The sequence below is a fragment of the Macrobrachium rosenbergii genome, chromosome 42 (genome assembly GCF_040412425.1).
Source record: "Macrobrachium rosenbergii isolate ZJJX-2024 chromosome 42, ASM4041242v1, whole genome shotgun sequence".
NCBI classification, from domain to species: domain Eukaryota; kingdom Metazoa; phylum Arthropoda; class Malacostraca; order Decapoda; family Palaemonidae; genus Macrobrachium; species Macrobrachium rosenbergii.
In genome coordinates, this window is record NC_089782.1 from 34,714,763 (window position 1) to 34,734,487 (window position 19,725).

At 34.7% G+C, this 19,725-nt stretch overlaps 2 protein-coding genes across 4 annotated transcripts; one reads left to right on the plus strand and one right to left on the minus strand.

Moving 5' to 3' along the window:
* Positions 1-4,435: 4,435 nt before the first annotated feature.
* LOC136828242 (zinc finger protein 836-like) lies at positions 4,436-8,691 on the minus strand. The gene is made up of 2 exons (XM_067086091.1): positions 8,452-8,691; positions 4,436-7,084 (listed from the first exon to the last, which is right to left on the minus strand). The coding sequence occupies exon 2, from the start codon at positions 6,408-6,410 to the stop codon at positions 5,061-5,063; it is 1,350 nt and encodes a 449-aa protein (XP_066942192.1). The 5' UTR covers positions 6,411-7,084; positions 8,452-8,691; the 3' UTR covers positions 4,436-5,060.
* A 1,055-nt stretch (positions 8,692-9,746) lies between these two features.
* Positions 9,747-18,024, plus strand: LOC136828243 (metallo-beta-lactamase domain-containing protein 1). Of its 3 annotated transcripts, none has more exons than XM_067086092.1 (5): positions 9,747-9,966; positions 11,229-11,438; positions 12,782-12,946; positions 13,249-13,362; positions 14,392-18,024. In XM_067086092.1, exons 2-5 carry the CDS (start codon positions 11,288-11,290, stop codon positions 14,595-14,597), a joined length of 636 nt encoding a protein of 211 aa, XP_066942193.1. In that variant the 5' UTR covers positions 9,747-9,966; positions 11,229-11,287; the 3' UTR covers positions 14,598-18,024. The 3 variants fall into 3 exon arrangements, with proteins under 3 accessions (XP_066942193.1, XP_066942194.1, XP_066942195.1); XM_067086093.1 differs by having other exon boundaries at positions 9,807-9,997; XM_067086094.1 differs by having other exon boundaries at positions 9,809-9,966; positions 11,233-11,438.
* The last annotated feature ends 1,701 nt before the right edge of the window (positions 18,025-19,725 follow it).

Consider the following 19,725-nt stretch of genomic DNA (forward strand, 5'->3'; position numbering starts at 1 on the left):
CAAGTACACATTTAGAATATACCTATTGTGCTTTACCTGTTGATGAATACAACATCTGTGAGAATTAATGAGTAAGAGATGAGAAGACCAGTAGTAATCTTTAGTGTTGATGTACAGTTTTAGTAATTAGTAAGCATAGTATTTTTGCACAATTTTAGTGTTTTGTAAGAAAAGTAGTTTTGCACAGTTTTATTTTGTTAACAGTTTTTGTTGAAACCTTAAGGTTCAGAATTAGTACAAACTGCACCTCATTGTTTGTGGAGAGGGGATTGTGTTTGTTATTGTAATGAAAAACATATTAGGGTGTATTCCTATGTAAGACTTTGTGTTTGATGTTTATAGGTGATAAAGTTATCTTGTGTCTAGTACTGTTAGTAGCTGTGATAGTTATAAGTGCAGTGTAAGCATAATAGTGGCACAAATTCTATTATTATTTTTGTTATTACACCATTTGATTTTTGCTCATACTATAATGGACAATTTCTCTTGTTCTGTTGGGTTTAAAGACATTTTTTTTCTAACTCAAATACTGTACTGGGTATACATTAATGGAGTTTTATGTCACTGCAACCAACTCTCAGTTCATTGTGAAGTAAGCATTTAGAGTTGCCTTTTGTCTTCCCTCCAAGCAGGTATCTGAGAGCAAAAATGGCTTCTGGTTGTAGAATGCTCCAGTTGAGAATGAAGTCACAACTTTGGGCCATACGGCCTCTACTTGGACACTTCCCTCACCAGGACCATTTACGAAAGAGCAGTCTTGAACTTTATTTTTGTCTTAAGCCATAACATTTTTTTTGGAGTTCTGGTCAGGCAGCAAGGTATTCAGCTGAAGTTTTTGCAACTGAAATACGTGACAGAATACCAGATATCAAAGACAGTTATCCCCAGATCACAATAAAGTTAAGATAGGATACCAAAGAGAAAAAAGCATCCCAATAAAGTAAGAGTACACAGTAAAACGTTGCTACTTTTCTTCATGCCAAAACTTATAACACAAAACTATGCTACTTTCCTTCGTGCCAAAACTTATAACACTTCATATATAACATGTTATATCATAATGTCGGATCATTTATTTGTGTATATGTTGTTGCAGTGTGTTTTTAATGTTTGAGGAACAGTTGTACATTCACTTTCTTTTGTTTTTAAGGATACAGCAAATTATTCTTTCATGTTCCATTACAGTACTGTACTTCATTACTTTAGCATCATATTACATCTGTTTGCTTCATTTATTTCTAAACATTTCTGCAGTTGGTGAGAGACTTTTCGTTACAGTGCATTGCAGTAGCATTTCAACAGTAATTCTGGTGAAGGTGAAATGTAAAATAATTTGTATCCTCAAAAATGTATGAATTTGTACATTTAGAAATAATGTAATACTTTCAGGGGTTGGGGCATGGCAACTTTTGTAACAATAACATAATTTCAGTTCAAGTGTTAGAGAGGTCATAGGCAATACATTTCAACAGTAATTCTTTGTTGCATATGATTGAAATTTATACCTTACTGCCCACATCAAAAATAGTATGGTTAGAATGTATTATGTGGTTGATCTTTGAAAAATTAAGTCTCACTTGTAGCTAAATTAATCTTTCACAAAAAGTCAATCTGACCTTTTTCCTGTCATGAAAATTAAGGTTTCAAGTTCAAGATGGAGTTTAGTAATAAAAGTAATAATTTACAATTCTGCAAAGTCCCAAATTCTCTTTTGATTCAAGTTGAAGATTAGCTTAATGGGGCATGCCATGTTCTGTATTTCTGGCAACGAGTAACAGGTAGATTTTCTCCTCTAGAGAGTCCAATTCTCTTTGAAGGTCTGTCTGGTTGATTCTTCTGTTGCCAAACTGATTATTTTTTTATTCAGCCATCATAAGCAATTAGTGAACTTAGCCTTTTATGGCTTGGAGGCTGCTTTTTCAGAAGTTTTTTTGTGAAAATCCCTTGATTTTCCATATGAAAACAGGTAGACTCCTGGAACTCAGACTCAGTTATGTGTTGTCCGTGTTTCCTCGGTTTGACTATCATTATAAACTTTATGTTAGCTTTTCTTCTTCTGAGGTTAGACATGAAGTGAGTTCCCTCCACACTCATCTGTCACATATTTTTTCATTTGAATTCTTTTTAAGTCTATGTCCACAAGTATCCCCATTTTCCATGATTTCCTAGCTTTCCTACAGGTCGTCATCCTTTTGCTTCCATACCCTGGTTTTCTGAGCAACTGGTCCACATCCCCTCCCATACGTCCAAACTATCTCAATCTTGATGCGTCAGCATTTTTTCAAACCATATACAGAATTTATAATGTGGACATTTTCTACATACAGTGTTCTTGCTCTCTTTTTCAGTAGAATAGTTACAGTACCCACATCTTTAAAATCAAGACTGTTCTATTATCACTGGTCTCGGTAATGCAGTCTACAGCAGATGTTACTCAAAAGTACTGTGTTGGTGAGGTACATACATCTCATGTGTAGTATGAAGGTTTTCCATGTTCCTGTTTACTCAGATTTGGTTGCATGTTGGAAAAGAGTGTTCATATTGAAGCTGAGTTTGTCATCAAATTCTTAAATTTTTTTTTTATTGAAATATGGGTAAAATGCATTATGAAGTACAGATAAGATGAGGATACTTTAATGTATATTTGTATATAGTTCATTGTTAAAAATGCACAGTAATTTGATTGTTTAAATTTTTATTACAAACTAGTCTAACCAACCATTTAGTAGTCATGTGAAAACTCAGAAAAGTGGGGATTTGTGTAAAGTACATGAAATGTACTATAAATTGTTTTAATAGTATAACTTCTCAATGCACATAGGTGGGTGCTATATGATTGAAAATCTAAACATTATTCTTAGTATTTTTAGGTTTACCACAGTAGTGCATAGCATGTAGCTCAATAAATATTTTTGTAGTTATTCTATTTCATTAACCTACACAAAAGTAGCAGTATTGAAAGGCTTTAGTCGTAATATAGAAAAAAACTGATAACTATGTCAATATAGTATCCTAGACATCTTTAATATATTACAGAATCAAGTTTTCCAGTATGCCAAATTTACAAGGTCTCAGTCAGCCCTGTGAAGCAAAGTATTTAGGATCAGAGGGATGTGTATTCTTCCCAGAGAGGGATGCCACGTGCTAATGCCCCTGTAGCCCTGTCATTTACTGGAAGTCCATTCCCATCTCTCACTTCCCATTTAGCTGTCCAGCTTTCTAAACATGTTTTGTTCCAGTTCTCATTTGTGAGTCAAACCCAGGAGACAAAATTTGTTATATTGGCAATCATTTTCAGTCAAAACAATACTCAGAACTGCCCGTGTTTGACTTTTATTGTCAACATTGTTAGTTTAGGTGAATTATTATTTTCAGATATATATTAGGACTAATAGCTTTCCATTTTTATGTCACTTACCGGCAATATGACATGGAATCTTTTGCACACAATTCTCTAGCTTTGCAAATATTTTTGTATGAAAGTTGAAAATTTTATATTTTATTTGTAATTGTCAACATTTTGATTATAAATTATTTTTCAATAAATCTCTGATATATTTGTTTATAAAACATACATACCTTTATCCAAATTTAAGAAGTCTCGTACCATCCATAAATATAATTTCATTATTAAGTTAGATTGTTTGATTGATATTTCAAGTATACAAAATTTATTATTCCTGTACTCTGATGTAGATCTAGGTTTTATTGTATATAAAATTTATTATTCCTGTACTGTATGTGTAATTACTTATTGATTTATATAACTACATTGTAATGTATTTTTCCACATTGCATGATGACTTAGGTGAGCAGAGTTATGTCAGGGATTTTTTCTTTTTCAGGCTAAGCTTAACTATCTCTGTAGCTTCCAAACTTGGTTAGGTTCATGCAGCATGAAGATTGACACAGAAATACTTTTGTTCATGTTTTAGATGCAACCAGTGTTCAGTGTTGTAGGGCTAGACGGATCTTAACTACAGGCCTGTACCAAACATTCCAAATCTACTTCACATGCAGGGTACCAGCTAGGCAGATAAACTTTTCTATTTTCTTTACAAATGGTTTTTTTGGTGAGTAATCCTAGTGTCCTTTCATTTCCCAAATACTTCATATTTTATTAGAGTTAATCAGGTTCTTATAACTAACATTTGCTTAGGTTTACAAATATACCAGAACTATGAATCTGCCCAAGATGCTGACTGGTGTAGCATACATTCAACCAAATGGCTATTGGTATGCTTTGGTTAAACTGATAAATACATATAAAGGAAATAATAGATTTAATCACTAACAAACATTTGAGTTTATAAAGGGTAATTTGCAAGAAAAAATATGAAAAAATCATTTGACATTATCAAGTATTTTGCTTATAAATAAGCTTGATTCTAATATAAATCTCACACAAAAGTATAATGTTCAATAAAACAACCACCACGTTTAACAGTATTTTATGATAGCTTGAAGAATATATGTACAAACTGTCATCAGCAGCTGCTCTTGTGGAATACTGTATCATGATTAAAATGCAGTATCTGTGCGAACGTGAAACGTAGACAGTGGCAAGATTGGAATTAGCCCACCGAGTCACAGGTTTCCTTGCTTGGCAGCTTGAATTTCAAGTCAATGGCCCCTGTGGGTTTGTTCCATATGAATAGGTTTCATCTACTGTATAATAATAGTAATAATAATGGAACCTTACTGTACTGTTATAGTTGTTCTGTTCCTGACAAAATTCAAACTACTGTAGTTCAGACAAAGATACTGTAATGTCTTTTATGGACATATATATTGGTCTGTCTTTATATACATCAACAACAGAGTAGTTGCAGGATTTAATTATTTTCAGTAATAAGTTTATGGCCATGCATGTACAGTTGTGGAAAATTGTCATCAATTAAGCTTTAGAAGTGAATACTACAGATAGTAATTCAGTTATTGAGACATTCATTAGCGTTATAATGGATGATGCATCAGACCCCCGCAAAGGACACTTGGTAGCTATTCTGCGTTCCATTACATCATGTTGACTGCGCCATACTTTTCCAAAAAGCAGTTTCTCATGTGACACAAGGCTCATCAAATACAGTAGGTTTAATATCAAGTACAACTGGCTTGACATCTTTATACATCTCACTGTGTTCTGATGCTAAATCAGAAGCATCTTGCTTGACAGTGCTTTTGACGTCCTCGGTTGTTTTTGAATCGTCACCAGTATCATTTTCAGATAACTCTGAACATACAGCCCTGCTGTTCTTTTCTTCCCTTTCTAGATGAGTACTCCTATAATTTTCAGGGGTCTCCAAACTAGGAGCACCTTTTTCATTCTCATCAACAACAAATATTGTCTCAAATACTGGTCTCATCTCAGCTTCTTGGCCACTATGCGTCTCAAAATGTTTACGCAGATTTCCCTCATAAATATATGATTTTCCACATACAGAGCATTTGATGCTGCTACCAACTGAATGCAACAGCAAATGTTTATTCAAACTCGACTGCCGAGAGAGAAGTTTTCCACAGTAAGGACACTCGTATTTCTTCTCATTCGTATGAACCACTTTGTGCTTTTCTAGATCTGATCTTTGGAAGAAACCACTGCCACAGAGATCACAACGATTACTCCTCACACCAGTATGTATCCTCATGTGCTTAATTAAATTTGACTTCATAGAAAATCCCTTGTTGCAGACAACACATTTGTGTTTTTTAAACCCTGTATGCACTGCTTGGTGCACTCTCAAATCAGACTTTCTTGAAAATCTCTTGTCACAAATGTCACAGTGGTATTTTTTCACTCCTGTATGAATAACCATATGAACAGTCAAATGAGCTCTCTGGGAGAACTCCCGGTCACATAACTCACACTTATAATTTTTTTCTCCTGTGTGAAGAACCATATGCTTTTTGAGACACGAAGAATAGGAAAACCTTTTCTGACATATATTGCACTCGTAATTTTTCTCACCAGTGTGCACCACAGCATGTTTTATTAAAGTTGCTTTCAGTGCAAAACATTTACCACATATATCACAAACATGCTGCTTTTCTCCCGTATGAACAAGCATATGTTTAACCAAGTTAGACTTTATAGAAAACTGTTTCGAACACTGCTCACATTTATGATTCTTTTCGCCCGTGTGTGTCAACATGTGTTTCACTAAAGTCTGCTTGTGGAAGAACTCCTTATTACACTCTGAACAACAATAAGACCTTTTGCTTTTTCTTCTCTCTTTGTGCAATACTTTATCACCACGTACACATTCCTTTTTAGCTTTACCCTTTGGCCCCCGTTCTCGATATTCCTTGTAATTTTCTGCACTGCCCATTGCACTACGAAACATATCTTGAAAACTTTCCTTATGTTGGTTTTTATTACACACCAGTGCGCTGTTAGGCGACTTAAACATTTTTTATTCGATCACGTGTACTTTGAGAGCTTCCTCTTTCCACGACATTTTTGTCCACTTCGTTCTGGCTTTGGTAACTGCTTTCATCACATACTCTCTTTTCAGTGTCTGTTGAAGCCTCATTACAGACTCTCCCCTGAGAATAACTGCTATCTTCCATATCTTCATTACCTACACCTTCATCATGACTCAGGGAATAACATTCATCAGAATCTATAATTTTCTCAGTTTTCACAACAGCAGTATTTAAAGGTTTGTTATGAGGATGTCTCTCTTTTATACTTTCATGGAGTTTATCTTCATGGCGAGAAGTATTTTTCTCAGACAGTTTCTCACTTAATGTTTCACCAGTAAAGGTGGCAATGCTTCCTCTATTTTCTGATAAAATTCCTTGTTCTTTTTCCATTGCAAGGTTAAATAATGCCTTAAGTACGACAGGAAGTTTATATAAAAATGAATGTACATTTGACTTTCAACATTATGAGCACTGTGGAGTTTACTTCATTGAGAATACACCATAGATATTAACAACCAAATGAAAAACAAGTTAATACACAGAACTTTTTATAAGTAAAAGAAACATTTACCGCCTACAAATACTTTGTAAATCTGAAGTCTTCTTGATATACGTGATGTGACTTGCAATAATAGTTCGTAATTATCTTGAGAAGACTCTGCAATAGAAGAGAAAGGAGAATACTCACATGAAATTATATCAACTTAACTATATTTACGTATTAAATTAAAATGTAAAAATGATAAATGATCGTCAGGGGGTGTATCCCAACTTTTTGTCATCCACCCACTTTGCTTTCACATAAATTTGTCATTACATTTATTCAGTCGTTTAATCATACAACACAGTTAACATCTTCAACTCCTGTAATGTTGGCAATACTTCTTTTAATATAGTTAATCTACAAAGGTAGTCAGTGCTGTTACATGAACTGGGGGTCACAACCAGAAAATGAAAAAACTAAAGAACTTATATTGAAGCAATCAAAGGGAGTTAATTATTAAGAGGTAAAAAGCAATGCGGCTGGAACCAAAGAAGTTGCAAAGAATCTTTAGTATTGCTTACAGAGCAGTATAAAATGCACACTGGCAGCAACACCCTGGGAGGAATGACTTTTCCACCAGCAGATTGCCCAAATACAAAAAGGAGAAAATAAAGAAAAGGATAGAAATGAATACATGAGCATACTTGATAACAAAACCACTGACAGAATGACATACTGTACTGACAATTCATGAAACTGAAAATTTGCCAATAGCAATCTATTTATTAATTAGTAAAATAAAAGCTGAAAAAATAACCAAGAATAGTGTGCTTAAATATATTCTAATGAGAGAATTCAAACCCAAGATTATGGAGGACAATAGCAGTCCAATCCCAATATCTGTGAATGGCAAACTCTTGTAAATGTTAATATATGTAACTTCATGAAGTTCAAATGGGGTTATTTTTCGGAAGACTCCAGCCACCTCCCACATTACAACTTATATTTTTCTTGGATAAAACTCATCAAAACGGAAACTTTCTTCTCAATACATGACCTTCGCAAATGCTTAATAACAGAAAAATAATTAATCAAATTAAGACTTATAAGGTAACACAGTACCGGCGCCCCCCCCCTCCATAGCTAACACGGCAAAATTGTAACCAGTAAACACCCCTAGGTTACGTCACGTTGGTATTTTCAGGTTCTTTTAGTGCCCTGTCATTTCCTAGCCATTTTTGAATGAAAAACCCAAAATGGTTTTTCATGCAAAAATGGCTAACTGGAACCTTCCGAAATGGCTGGCTGGAGTTTTCCGAAAAATTACTATTATTGTTGTATATACCGCCGCTATATATATTCTACGGCACGGTGCTCTAGGTCAGGTTAGGCAGGGATTGACCAGGAAAGGACCCAGCAACTCAGATTAAGGAATGAAAATGACTGTCAAATTCTTCAAAGTTAATTACAGTTAATTGCAAATGGAAGAAAGTGCAAAATCAGATCACAAATTGAGATACGATACAGGTCTTAACTCTCACCCGAAACCAGCAGTAAAATGGGCGTATTTTCCTCGTGTTTTTCCGTTAGTTTTCAACATTGTAAGTCTCAGTGAGGTCTTTTCGGACTTGACCTATATATTCTGCTTCAGATATTCGGTGGTTTACGCCCCCTAAGATTAATAAGGCTTAAGGCAAACGGGTCCAAGAACGGTCTTTCTGGGATGATGTTTTGACAATTAAAGTATTAAGCTGCGGTGTTTCAGATTCTGTCTCGTGAAGGGAGGCGTTTATTTGACAGTGTGTTTACTGCGCTTCTCTCTTAAATTTTGTTGCTTCTAGTGATTCAGCATCGTTGCCTTATTTTGTTCTTATTCTGATTTGCATTATTGATTTTTTCTTTGTAAATATTTATGCGTATGGAAAGTTACCCCAATGCATTTGTTTTTGTCTCTCTCTCTCTCTCTCTCTCTCTCTCTCTCTCTCTCTCTCTCTCTCTCTCTCTCTCTCTCTCTCTCTCTCTCTCTCGTTTACCAGTTTTTTCTAATTTGTGGTATAGGTTATTCACTCTCTTGATGCCGACTTTGCTATTCAGGTGTCTTAGTCGTGCTCCATGTTAGTAGTAATAATAAAAAGAAGAAGAATATGCATGTGCATTTTTTATTGCCGTCACTCCGTTTGCACTGGAATCCTGACCATTTTTTTGTAACTTCATCTGTTACATATTTATACAATACATTATTTTATTTGCCCCTACTCCTTCCCCATAACATTTACCTGGCTTCTTTCCATTTACAACTTTCTCTTTTGTTTCCTTTCCAATCACCTCAACGTTGTTTTTACTAATATAAGTTTGTATTCCTTTCTTCCATTCTTTTTAACCAGGCGTAGCCTTATCCTCACTTAAATTATATCCTTACTTAAGTTATATACTGAAGTATGTAACTGGGATTTCAGTACTGATCACTTTGGGCACAGACATTTGTGTCAAATTCTTTTGACATACCTGCAACTGTCATTAGGTCTTATTGAATTCTTCATAGGCAGGGGATTATTTTTCCTTATATTTTGTTATTAGATTATAATAAAACAAGCAATTTTTGTCCACTTAATGTATTTTTCATCGTCAAAACCATATCACCCTTCTGTCCGTTAGAAGTCACCAAATTTCTCATTTTAATATCTGGGTTTACCTCCTCCTTCGTGATAATTTAAGACAGAAGAGGAAATTCTTAAGTACATTAGGTATAAAATATAATCAAGTAAACTTGTTTGAAGAAGATAATGTAAAGATACTTGATAATATACCAGGCGTGGAAAAGAACCATACGAAGTTCAACATAAAAACCAGATTTCAGGTGTCTCGAATAATTGAGGTGCCGTTACATCGAAACAACATGGATATTACTACTATTCAAGTGATTTTGCTGACTTCTGCTTATTTATTTAATATTTAATAACCTAAGACCGCACGTAAGAAGTTTGGTCATTCTATAAGTAGTGAAACAAGGATAAACGGTCGCCTGACAAGTATTCCGTTCCAAAAGTTTTGGCAGTGTAAGTGGAAATCTGACAGGTTAAAGTAGAGGTAAAATATGAACTTAAACCGACAGGCCAATGGCTCTTTGAACTTGAAAATTTAATTTTCGTAGTTTTATTGTATGCCATGAACATTTCTGACGTTTGTTTCGATAAGAAGTGATCTAACCAATCACATCTATCCTAACTTAACCTAAAGCACTAGGTCATTGCCCTAGTGCATGAGGATAGTTTGAAAACTTAACATGGACGTACCTCAATCTGAATAAAATTAGGGTTTTTGTACCAATTTTTCTCGTTCTGTGTTGTACCCCCTCCCAAAACCCCACTTTCCCCATATGGCCACCCGAATTTTAGGACACGAGGTGGGGGCCATGCATTTGGGTCTTTTCGGCCGTAAGTCATTTAGGCCGTAAGCACGCTTACGTGCAAAGTGGGCGCCGTGTTTAGTACCAGCCCCTTGGGGATGTACGTAAAACATGAAATAATAATGGTAAATACCATAAACGTAACGATAAATACCGTAAACACAACGTCTTGCATTGTTTTGGATGTTACGGCCTAAAGTGACTTACGGCCGAAACGACCAGGACCGGGGGCCATTAGGCGTATATGTAAAAGTACCCATTTGCTAATAAAAAAAGAAAATTACATTTTCAAGTCCAAAATACAATAGCCTAATAATTTTGAATAATACCAAACTTCAGGTGCCCATGGTGACCTAATCCAAATCTTAAGATGGGGTAGGCTGTTGCCTGTGATCCTTTTTTAAAATTTGTATATATTAATAAGAAAAAGGAGACTGGGGTAAGCACATTTTGACTTAGTCTTTCGAAAGGATTTTAGAATCATAGTATGTTAGGCTTTGGTGATGTTTTTGTCTCTGCTACTTTTCTTAAAAATTCCTAAGGGCGATGGCAGTGACCACTTGATGAAAATACCCTACTGTTGACTTTGAGTTCAATAACTATGTTTTTATCACATAGGCCTATGGCGTTTTATTCATCAGAAGCTAGGCCTATGGCATTTTATTCTTCAGAAGTTTAATCTTCATAAGAATGAATATTTATAAAAGTACTGATAAATTACCTTGGTGGTATGGCCTTTTTTTTTTTATTTGGTCTGATTCATAACATATCTTGACCACACAGTTGTTTTTATGTCATGAAACCTAATAAATATTGATAAACACTTATTTGTTATGGTTGTGAGAATTTATGTGAATGATGAAATATTAAAATAATGAATAAAATGTTTTAATGTTTTTTATTTATCGACAGGTAGACTTCTCATTTCAAGATTTTAGAAGGGCAAGAAGATCTGAATAAGTTCTATAACAATGTCGTACAAGGTTGAAGTTCTATATGAAGGATATTCGAAGATGGAAGATGGTACTATGAAGGCTAATTGCTCCTGTACCTTGGTAAAAGGGCCAACAAATGTGATTGTCGATACGATGACAGCGTGGGATAAGGACAAGATTTTGTCAGGTAAGTTCTAGATGTTTACACTTGTCAAGAAGACAGTTCCCCGTGGTCTTGGTCTTTGTAAATATGTTGCTTTTTTAATTTATCTTCAAGCTTTTCCACTCATTAGCATGTAAACCCATGTAAGATTAAAGAAGGCTTTGTAAGTTGTAAATGGCTTTTTTACATCAAAAGATTATTGTTGTATTACATTAATTAATTAGTGCAATTGAAGATGGCAACTTCTGCTATTACAGTAGTGATTATTTTCATTTTTTTTAACTTTTTGTGATACAGTAGTTAGTATGATCTGCCACTTTGATTTTCTGTGTTGGAAAATGAGAAGCAATTATCATAGTCATTTACGTTCTCTTTAAATTTAGATGTACTAATATACTGGGTATTAAATTAAATGAAATTTGAGGTACACAGAAATCTTATTTTTTGTTTTCCCCTCACTATCATACCTTGATGCCATCTTTTCTGATGGATACTAGATTCGCGATGGCACTAGCTGAGGAATGCATGGAAATTAAATAAACTGTAATCAGATTAAAAATAGAATTGTAACATTTGTGATGTGCATATCAACAGGGTTTATATCTAGTTATAATCTTATGTGTTTCTTGGATTAAAGTATTACAGTACTATGCCAAATAGTATAGTATCTTGTTATACTTCATGTGATGTACTACAGCTTCTTTAATTATAGTCTCTTGTGAATTTATTCTAACAGTTATGATACAAGAATCTGTAAAATTATAGTTAGCCTGCCTTGAAATGTTTAATTCTGTATACTGTATTTAGAAATTTCTCAGTTCCTTCACCCTCAGAGGACTAGTGTTTCCTATATCCTACAGTTTGTTTTGTGTGGCACATTGTAGACAATATTCAAAGGTTGTTTGCAGATTCATACTGGCCTTAGCTGTGCTGACTTATCTTTTACTTTTCATCAAGATGTCCAACTCTTTCATCTTGTCCTGAATTTTACTAACTTTGTTTAACCAGACCCTTTGAATCAGCTCCATGAAAGTAATATTATGGACGAAATATTATAATGAAAATAAAGAAGGACTGATCTTTATCGTTATGGTTATTTTTGCATCAGCTTCTCTTATCTATGATCTTTTTCCTTGATCTGCCATCAAGTTTAGGTCTTCATCTAGAACTGGTGTTAGTGGTAAACACACATGCATTTGGAAATAATTCAAAAGTTTTTGCACTACACTCAGTAGGCAGTTTTATGAGTGTTAGTAAAATTTTAATAGGAAATAGAAGATTAGTTACTAATGATTGTCATCTTGGAAAGATACTGTACTCCAGTACTCTATCTTAAGTATTGTTTGCATAGTTTTTTTTATTTTCAGGTCTTCAAAAGCATGAAGTGAAATGTGAAGACATTAACTATGCAATTGGAACCCATGGCCACTCAGACCACCTAGGAAATCTGAACCTTTTTACAAATGCAAAACACATAGTAGGTTTCACAGTCTCTTACAAAGATGAATTCTTCATTCATCCATTTGAAACAGGTATAGTATTTAATTATTCGGACGTCATGCTTTCTCCTTTACTGTTATTAAAGCAACTTACGCATTCAGTATCAAAATGTCGTTGTAAACTTTTAGACATTGACTTCTGTACTGTATTAGTTATACAAGTCATTGTAATGTCATTTTATAACTTTAAAACATTTATGACCTTTAAAAATAATGGTGAGATATTGGGTTATTTTTAAAGTATGGTTGTAGTATCTCCATTGAACTTCAAACTTTCTGTTCAGTATATTTTTCCATTAAAGTCCACTTCCTGTATTTTATCATTTATTCTCCAGGTGAACCTTTCAAAGTAGATGACAATTTGCAGATCATTCCCACTCCTGGACATACAACAGCTGATGTTAGTGTAATTGTAAAAACAGCAGACCTTGGAACAGTAGTAATTGCAGGTATGTCTTCCTATTTTGTTTCAGCAGTGTAGCTATCTGTTTATAACTTATGTGGCCCTAGAATTAGTATAAATGTATGGACTCATTCTTATGATACTTTAGCTTCAGATTTTTAATGTAATTGCTGTTTTTCTTGTTGGACCCTTAGGATTCAGTTTTACGAATGAAGATGGTGGTTCTCATTTGGACTTAAAAATAGTCAGGGACAGAATAAACAGCAGTTATGGGTGTTTGTTCAAAGGCTAACTCAGGCTACTGTTTAAATATTGTGAAGCAGTGAAAATCTTACAATAGTCAAGGGACCAAGAATGACTGTCAAAACCGAATATAATCTCTTACAGTGATACTGTGTGGGCTAAATACAAATCATAAGTAAAGTCTTGGTTGATTTGTTGACCCTTACAAGGTGTCAGTTTATATGTTTTCCACAACCTAACTAATACATTACACTGAGATTGCTGTCCCTCAAAATGAATTGAGTTCTGATGTCTCCCTTCTGAAGCATGGCTTCATACTGATGAGAGAAACTGGGAGACCTGGGGGTTAACACTCATATGACAGATCAGAATTTCCTTCCTTCAATAAATGTGGTGTGTGTTCAACACACCTCCCCTGTAGGGGGTTAGTTCCATCAGTGCACCTCACGTGGTGCAATGTAGGTATTACTTTACGCTCTTTGCAATGTCCCTTTGGCCCATAGCTGCAACCCCCTTCATTTCTTTTACTGAACTGTACCTCCATTCATAAAATCTGTCTTCCATTGTGTTATCCACCCTTACCTAACAGTTATTTCATAGTGCAACTGCGAGGTTTTCCTCCTGTTACACCTTTCAAACCTTTCTATTCTCAATTTCCCTTTCAGCTCTGAGTGACCTCACAGGTCCTAGTGCTTTGCCTTTGGCCTAAGTTCTCCATTCCATTCCATTCAGCACTTCATACATGAAATATAGGCTGTGTAAGGCAATGGCTTGTGCATAATAAACTTGAAAACTTTTAAATGTTTGTATTTACATGCAAGCTATTCTTCAGGTGACCTGTTTGAGCGTGAAGAGGACATATTTGACCCATCGCTGTGGAAGTATGTTGCCGGGAGCGAGAAGCCGGAAGAGCAAGAAAAGCATCGTAACGAAATGCTTCTACTGGGAGATTACATAATTCCAGGGCATGGGCCAATGTTTAAAGTCACTCCACAGATGAAAGAAATTGCTGGAAAGGCTAATAAAACTGATCTTTGACAATAACTGTTGTTTACAGTTATCATCTTCCTTATTGTTAATTACGTGTATAAGTATGCAAGCATTTGAATAGAGAGAAGAAGCATAAAAGGACTTTACTTGCAAAGAAAGCTTCCTTGTAACATTGTCATAATTTTTAACTGGACAGTACCCAAACACATGGTGCATGGAACTTTATTTGGTGTCACCTCTTTTCTTACTCTTAGTGACATCACCATCAGCAACATTGCCACCACAAAGGCAGTGCAAAATTGGCATGTGATACTGAGTGTAAAATTTGTATTTTAGTCTTAGTCAAACAAACCAATAGTAAGAATAAAACTTGAAGAGTGTGTTCTTGTCAAATATTTATATGCATTGGCAATTAATAACTCATATTTGTTCCGTGCTCCTCTGTTTCATATAGAATTTCACAAGGATTCCTTAAGTAGTGGAACTCGTGCAAGAAAGTCCGACACAACCAAAGTTTTGATTCATTTTACTGTATGTGCACAATGAATTGTTTCCTAAAAGCTGTATGAATTATTCTGGAATTGTACAGATGCCAGCATACAACCCTTTCGTATAAACATTTTCCTGTTTTCCACATTTTAACTGTTATTTTGCCCTAAAACCTGTAACATATAGCAGATCAAACTAGTTACCATCTACAGTAACAAGGTGACATAGGTGATTACTATATCAAGTACAATTCCATCCTTTTCTCTAAATGTTTGGCCACTGTACATTCTTATTTATCCCAAATATCTCACACAGTCATGTACCATATTCTGTACATTTACTTATCTGATCTTATTCATGTAAAAACCTTTTTAAGGAACTAGTCATGTATATTGCATATCTACTGTAATGAATAATTTGTCTAAGCTTGAAATATTATGTTAAAAATTGAACTTTTTTAATTTCACTTCAGATTAGTGCATGTACCTGTGCACAGTTTAAAGTTCCTTAATACTGTTGTCATATACTGTACTTAAATACGCAGTACTATATAAAAGATGAATGCTTCACATCATACAAACCATTATTTTGCATATGAATAATTTCTAACTGTACACTGAAGTGGCTACTTAAGAATTTAAACTTGTTTCATGATGTAGTCTCTCACAATAGGTGGTAATAAGACTGAGAAGTCCACTGGAAACTTGAAATGTATTATACCAGTGAAGTACCTGTGGTAATTACTAGAACAATTCCTCGTACAAAGTAAAACTCAAAATTATTTATTAATTATTCAAGAGCAAACACTGCAGGAGGAAAATGATGTCAAATTTGTTGTCTGCTATCTTGCAGTAAGTGTTAGAGCTACTAACTCTCAAGATGTTATTGTCATTCCTTGAAGCAGTTTTGTATAGTTGTGATTTTTCTCACTTTTTTTTCTTAAATGAAATTAGAATCATTGGCATCTTGAGAGAAGAGGCTTAGCAGAAAGATAGAAATATATGTATTCATGCAAATGCAGGTATTGTAATCCAAATTCTTATGAATATTTGTTGTTTATTCTTCCCTCCCAGTACCTTCCCAGATTACTTCCTCCTATGCTCATGGAGGCATAAGATTAAAATCATCAGTTATTGTAAACAATGCATCCAATAAGAATTACCCTCCAAAGGAGGTAAGCTTGCTGTTCCCATATGATTCTGAGACATACATATTTGCTGTAATAGACAAGCTTAAAGAAAATTATCAGCACGGGGGACCAGTCATTTATTAATGTCCTTAACAAGATTATAACTGGCACTTGGAGGAAAACATTGCAGCTTATTGGCCACCCCAACAGTACTAGCACAGGAGAATGAACTTACCCAGTTCTACACTCCTGGGTTTTTTTTATTTATGTTTTCATCCCTTTATTCTTTCTCCTAATTACTTTTATTGCCATAGCAACTAAGTCTCACCATTTTTTTAGTTAATGATCAGTGAGCTGAAACAGAACTTTCTCTTCTTGACTGGCTTTGTAATACTGTATGTATGTGCCGAACCCTAACATCCACTATTATTGTTATTAGTGTAGCGATTCAAGTTTTTTCCCATATTTGTACTGCATCCTTGTCATTAACAACAAACAAGTGATTTATATACGTAAACTGGGTATGTTTAAGATGGTATTGGTAATTATGAAATATACTTTCATAAGGGAAAGAAAGAAGTTAGGAAATCACATCAGAATCACTTTAGGAGCAAGGTTGCCTAAATAATAATCCTGTCATATGAGTGTGGGGACACATGCATCTTTCCAACCCAACTGTTGTCAGAAAAAGGAAGAGCAACTTAAGGAGACAATGTTTAAGTAGTGGAACCATTCAACATATCAGTACCACCATGTATGGAAATAATTCCAAAGGTGAGTGTCAGTCTTAACACATTGTGGGTTATTTTTTTGAGTTTATAAGCTTGTACCATGGCTTGGTATATGTTGGTGAAACCTGAAGTGATTGTTCTCCACACAAAAAAGAAAGAAAATCAGTGTGCAAAAAAGTTGTCACAAATGTATAAGTTTATTATCAATCTGTTTTGGTTTTGAGTCTGTGAATGTCATGAATCATTGCTTAATATTGAGAAAAACGGCTGAAATTTCTCAGTACAGTGTTGTAAATTAATACAGTATTTGGATAGCCAGTCAGTGAGATTGTCTAGTTCCTGTTACACCAGAATGCAGTAGCTATTTTCCTTCATACCAATGGCTGTAATGGGAAGCACAAGGTGGTAGTTTGTAAGTTAAGTGTTGAATATGAAAACAAATTTACATTTGGTAGTTTTTGTTCATTATTAAGACCCAGATTTGCATATAGGAGTACCGTAAAGGTAGGCTATTCTATCACACATGATTTCTCAACTTGAGGAATTCTCAATGAGTGGGTCAAGATGATTGAAAAACTGAAAACTATTCCCCATAGAGGGTGTTGGGATATGGCTTATGCTATTTTGTTAGCCAAAAATCACTAACGAAGGGCTGACAGAGCTAGACCAATCTTGGCACCAAGCAGCTCTTGCACAGTATACCTGGCAGAAATCAGCAAGATGTTCAAGTATTGAATATTCATATGCTGAAGTCAGCAAGATATTCGACAGCATCACCATATAAAACTGGTAAATAATTGATTTCCTCGGTTCAAATTAACTGTATTTTTTATGTCTGATCGATTGTACACATTCAAGAAGCTTAGGCAAAGGATACAAGCTACATAAATATTTACAAAGTATGCACGTTGCCCACATATTTGCAAGATAAAATGTCTTATAAATATCTCAGATTATCCCCAAACATTGTGGTAAGATTACTCAATGTTTCATGAAAACTACAGTATTATGTTTACTCTCTCCATAATTAGGATTTGATTAAATCTCCACATACGTTATGCTACCCCTAACCAAATTGTGCCTTACTTTGATTTTGTTACACCGTTCAAAATAAAGAATAATGACTTTTTTCTTCTCATTTAACCTCTTAGTAATAATCATACAAATAGGCCTATGTTGGTGAAATCCATGATGGTATATAATGCAGAACGTCAGTCTACTGTAGATTAAGATGGCCATATGCCACATGTGGACAGCCTGTATATAATGAAAACTCAGCACTGCGATATTGACGCAAATACGATAATTACAACATTTTTGGTATGATGTTTTTGGCTAATCACCCTGGCAATCTGAACCCTGGTTCAGTCTTCAGTAGGAGTTCAATAGATTTCGAAGTGATAGGAAGCAGGTACTGTTAAGTAGGTCTATTGCTAGGTGGCGACTTTGAGAATGACGGATATGGTGAGTGTTAAAGAAAAAAAAAACTTGCTTATTTCTTACTTGTATTAATCAGGTTTTAACAGTGGTAGCCATTGCCAGTACTCGACCTGTCTGTGCTGCTCAAATCAAATGTCACTACACACTTAACTTTGAGAGAACAGACTATATATATATATATATATATATATATATATATATATATATATATATATATATATATATATATATATATATATATATATATATATATATGTGTGTATATATATATATATATATATATATATATATATATATATATATATATATATATATATATATATATATATATATATATGTGTGTGTGTGTGTGTGTGTGTGTGTGTGTGTGTGTTAATTGTGTCGATTTTGATGTATACAACTCGGTTGATACGTTTTATTATGCATACGTTTATTGCTGAGGCCAATTTCACACGTCTATCAGCGCAATGATTAGGCTTTGCGTTTATAATACACAAATACAGAAACTCGATTATTCCACAGTACAAAGCACGATATAATCTTATTAGGTTTAATGCTTTATTTAATGTTTTTGATTATTGATTGTGTCTGCACTGATTACTTTCTTCTCCCGGCTCTCGTGACCATATTTTGTCTTATGAATGGGATGAATTATAAAAATTTTCTTCCTAAATAAATCCCCAAACCAGCAGTGAGGGATTAACGAAATCGTAACAAAGCAGACCTACAGTAGGGTCCACGAGTGTGTGTGTAAGTGTGTCTGTGTGAGTTAGCAAGAAAAAACCCCTCCATTCAAGGGACAGAAACGATCTCTCTCTCTCTCTCTCTCACACACACACACAAACTATTTCCACTCTCTCTCTCTCTCTCTCTCTCTCTCTCTCTCTCTCTCTCTCTCTCTCTCTCTCTCTCTCTCGGCTGTCTGCCATTCAGAGTCACACTTGCTTGTGCGTGATTTCCTAACGGTAGAGTCTAGACTCTAGACCAACGCCACTCGTATCTCGTACACACCAGGATTAATAAAGTACACCATTAATCCTGAAACACTTATGCCTAATAGGCCGATGCATCAGTTAAAAAATTTTGTTTCCCCTTCCTTTTCTCCTCTTCCAACAACAGAACGAACATGTCCTTCATTCTGCCCCGATTTTTCACCGATTAAAATTCGTCTCATTCCAAGTAGGTCTAGTCTTTCGCTTGCCTCGTCTCTTCTGCAACTGAGGCTCGTCATCCTTTGCTTTTCTTTCCAGACAACTTTTGTTCTTTCACTTTGTTAATTTTCTTAAAATCTGCAACTAAGTTCTTACCCTTTTCCTTTTTTATTGTTATTAATTTACGTACAGCCGAATTTTCACCTGGTCTCACTCAACTCAATGCGCTAAGTGGG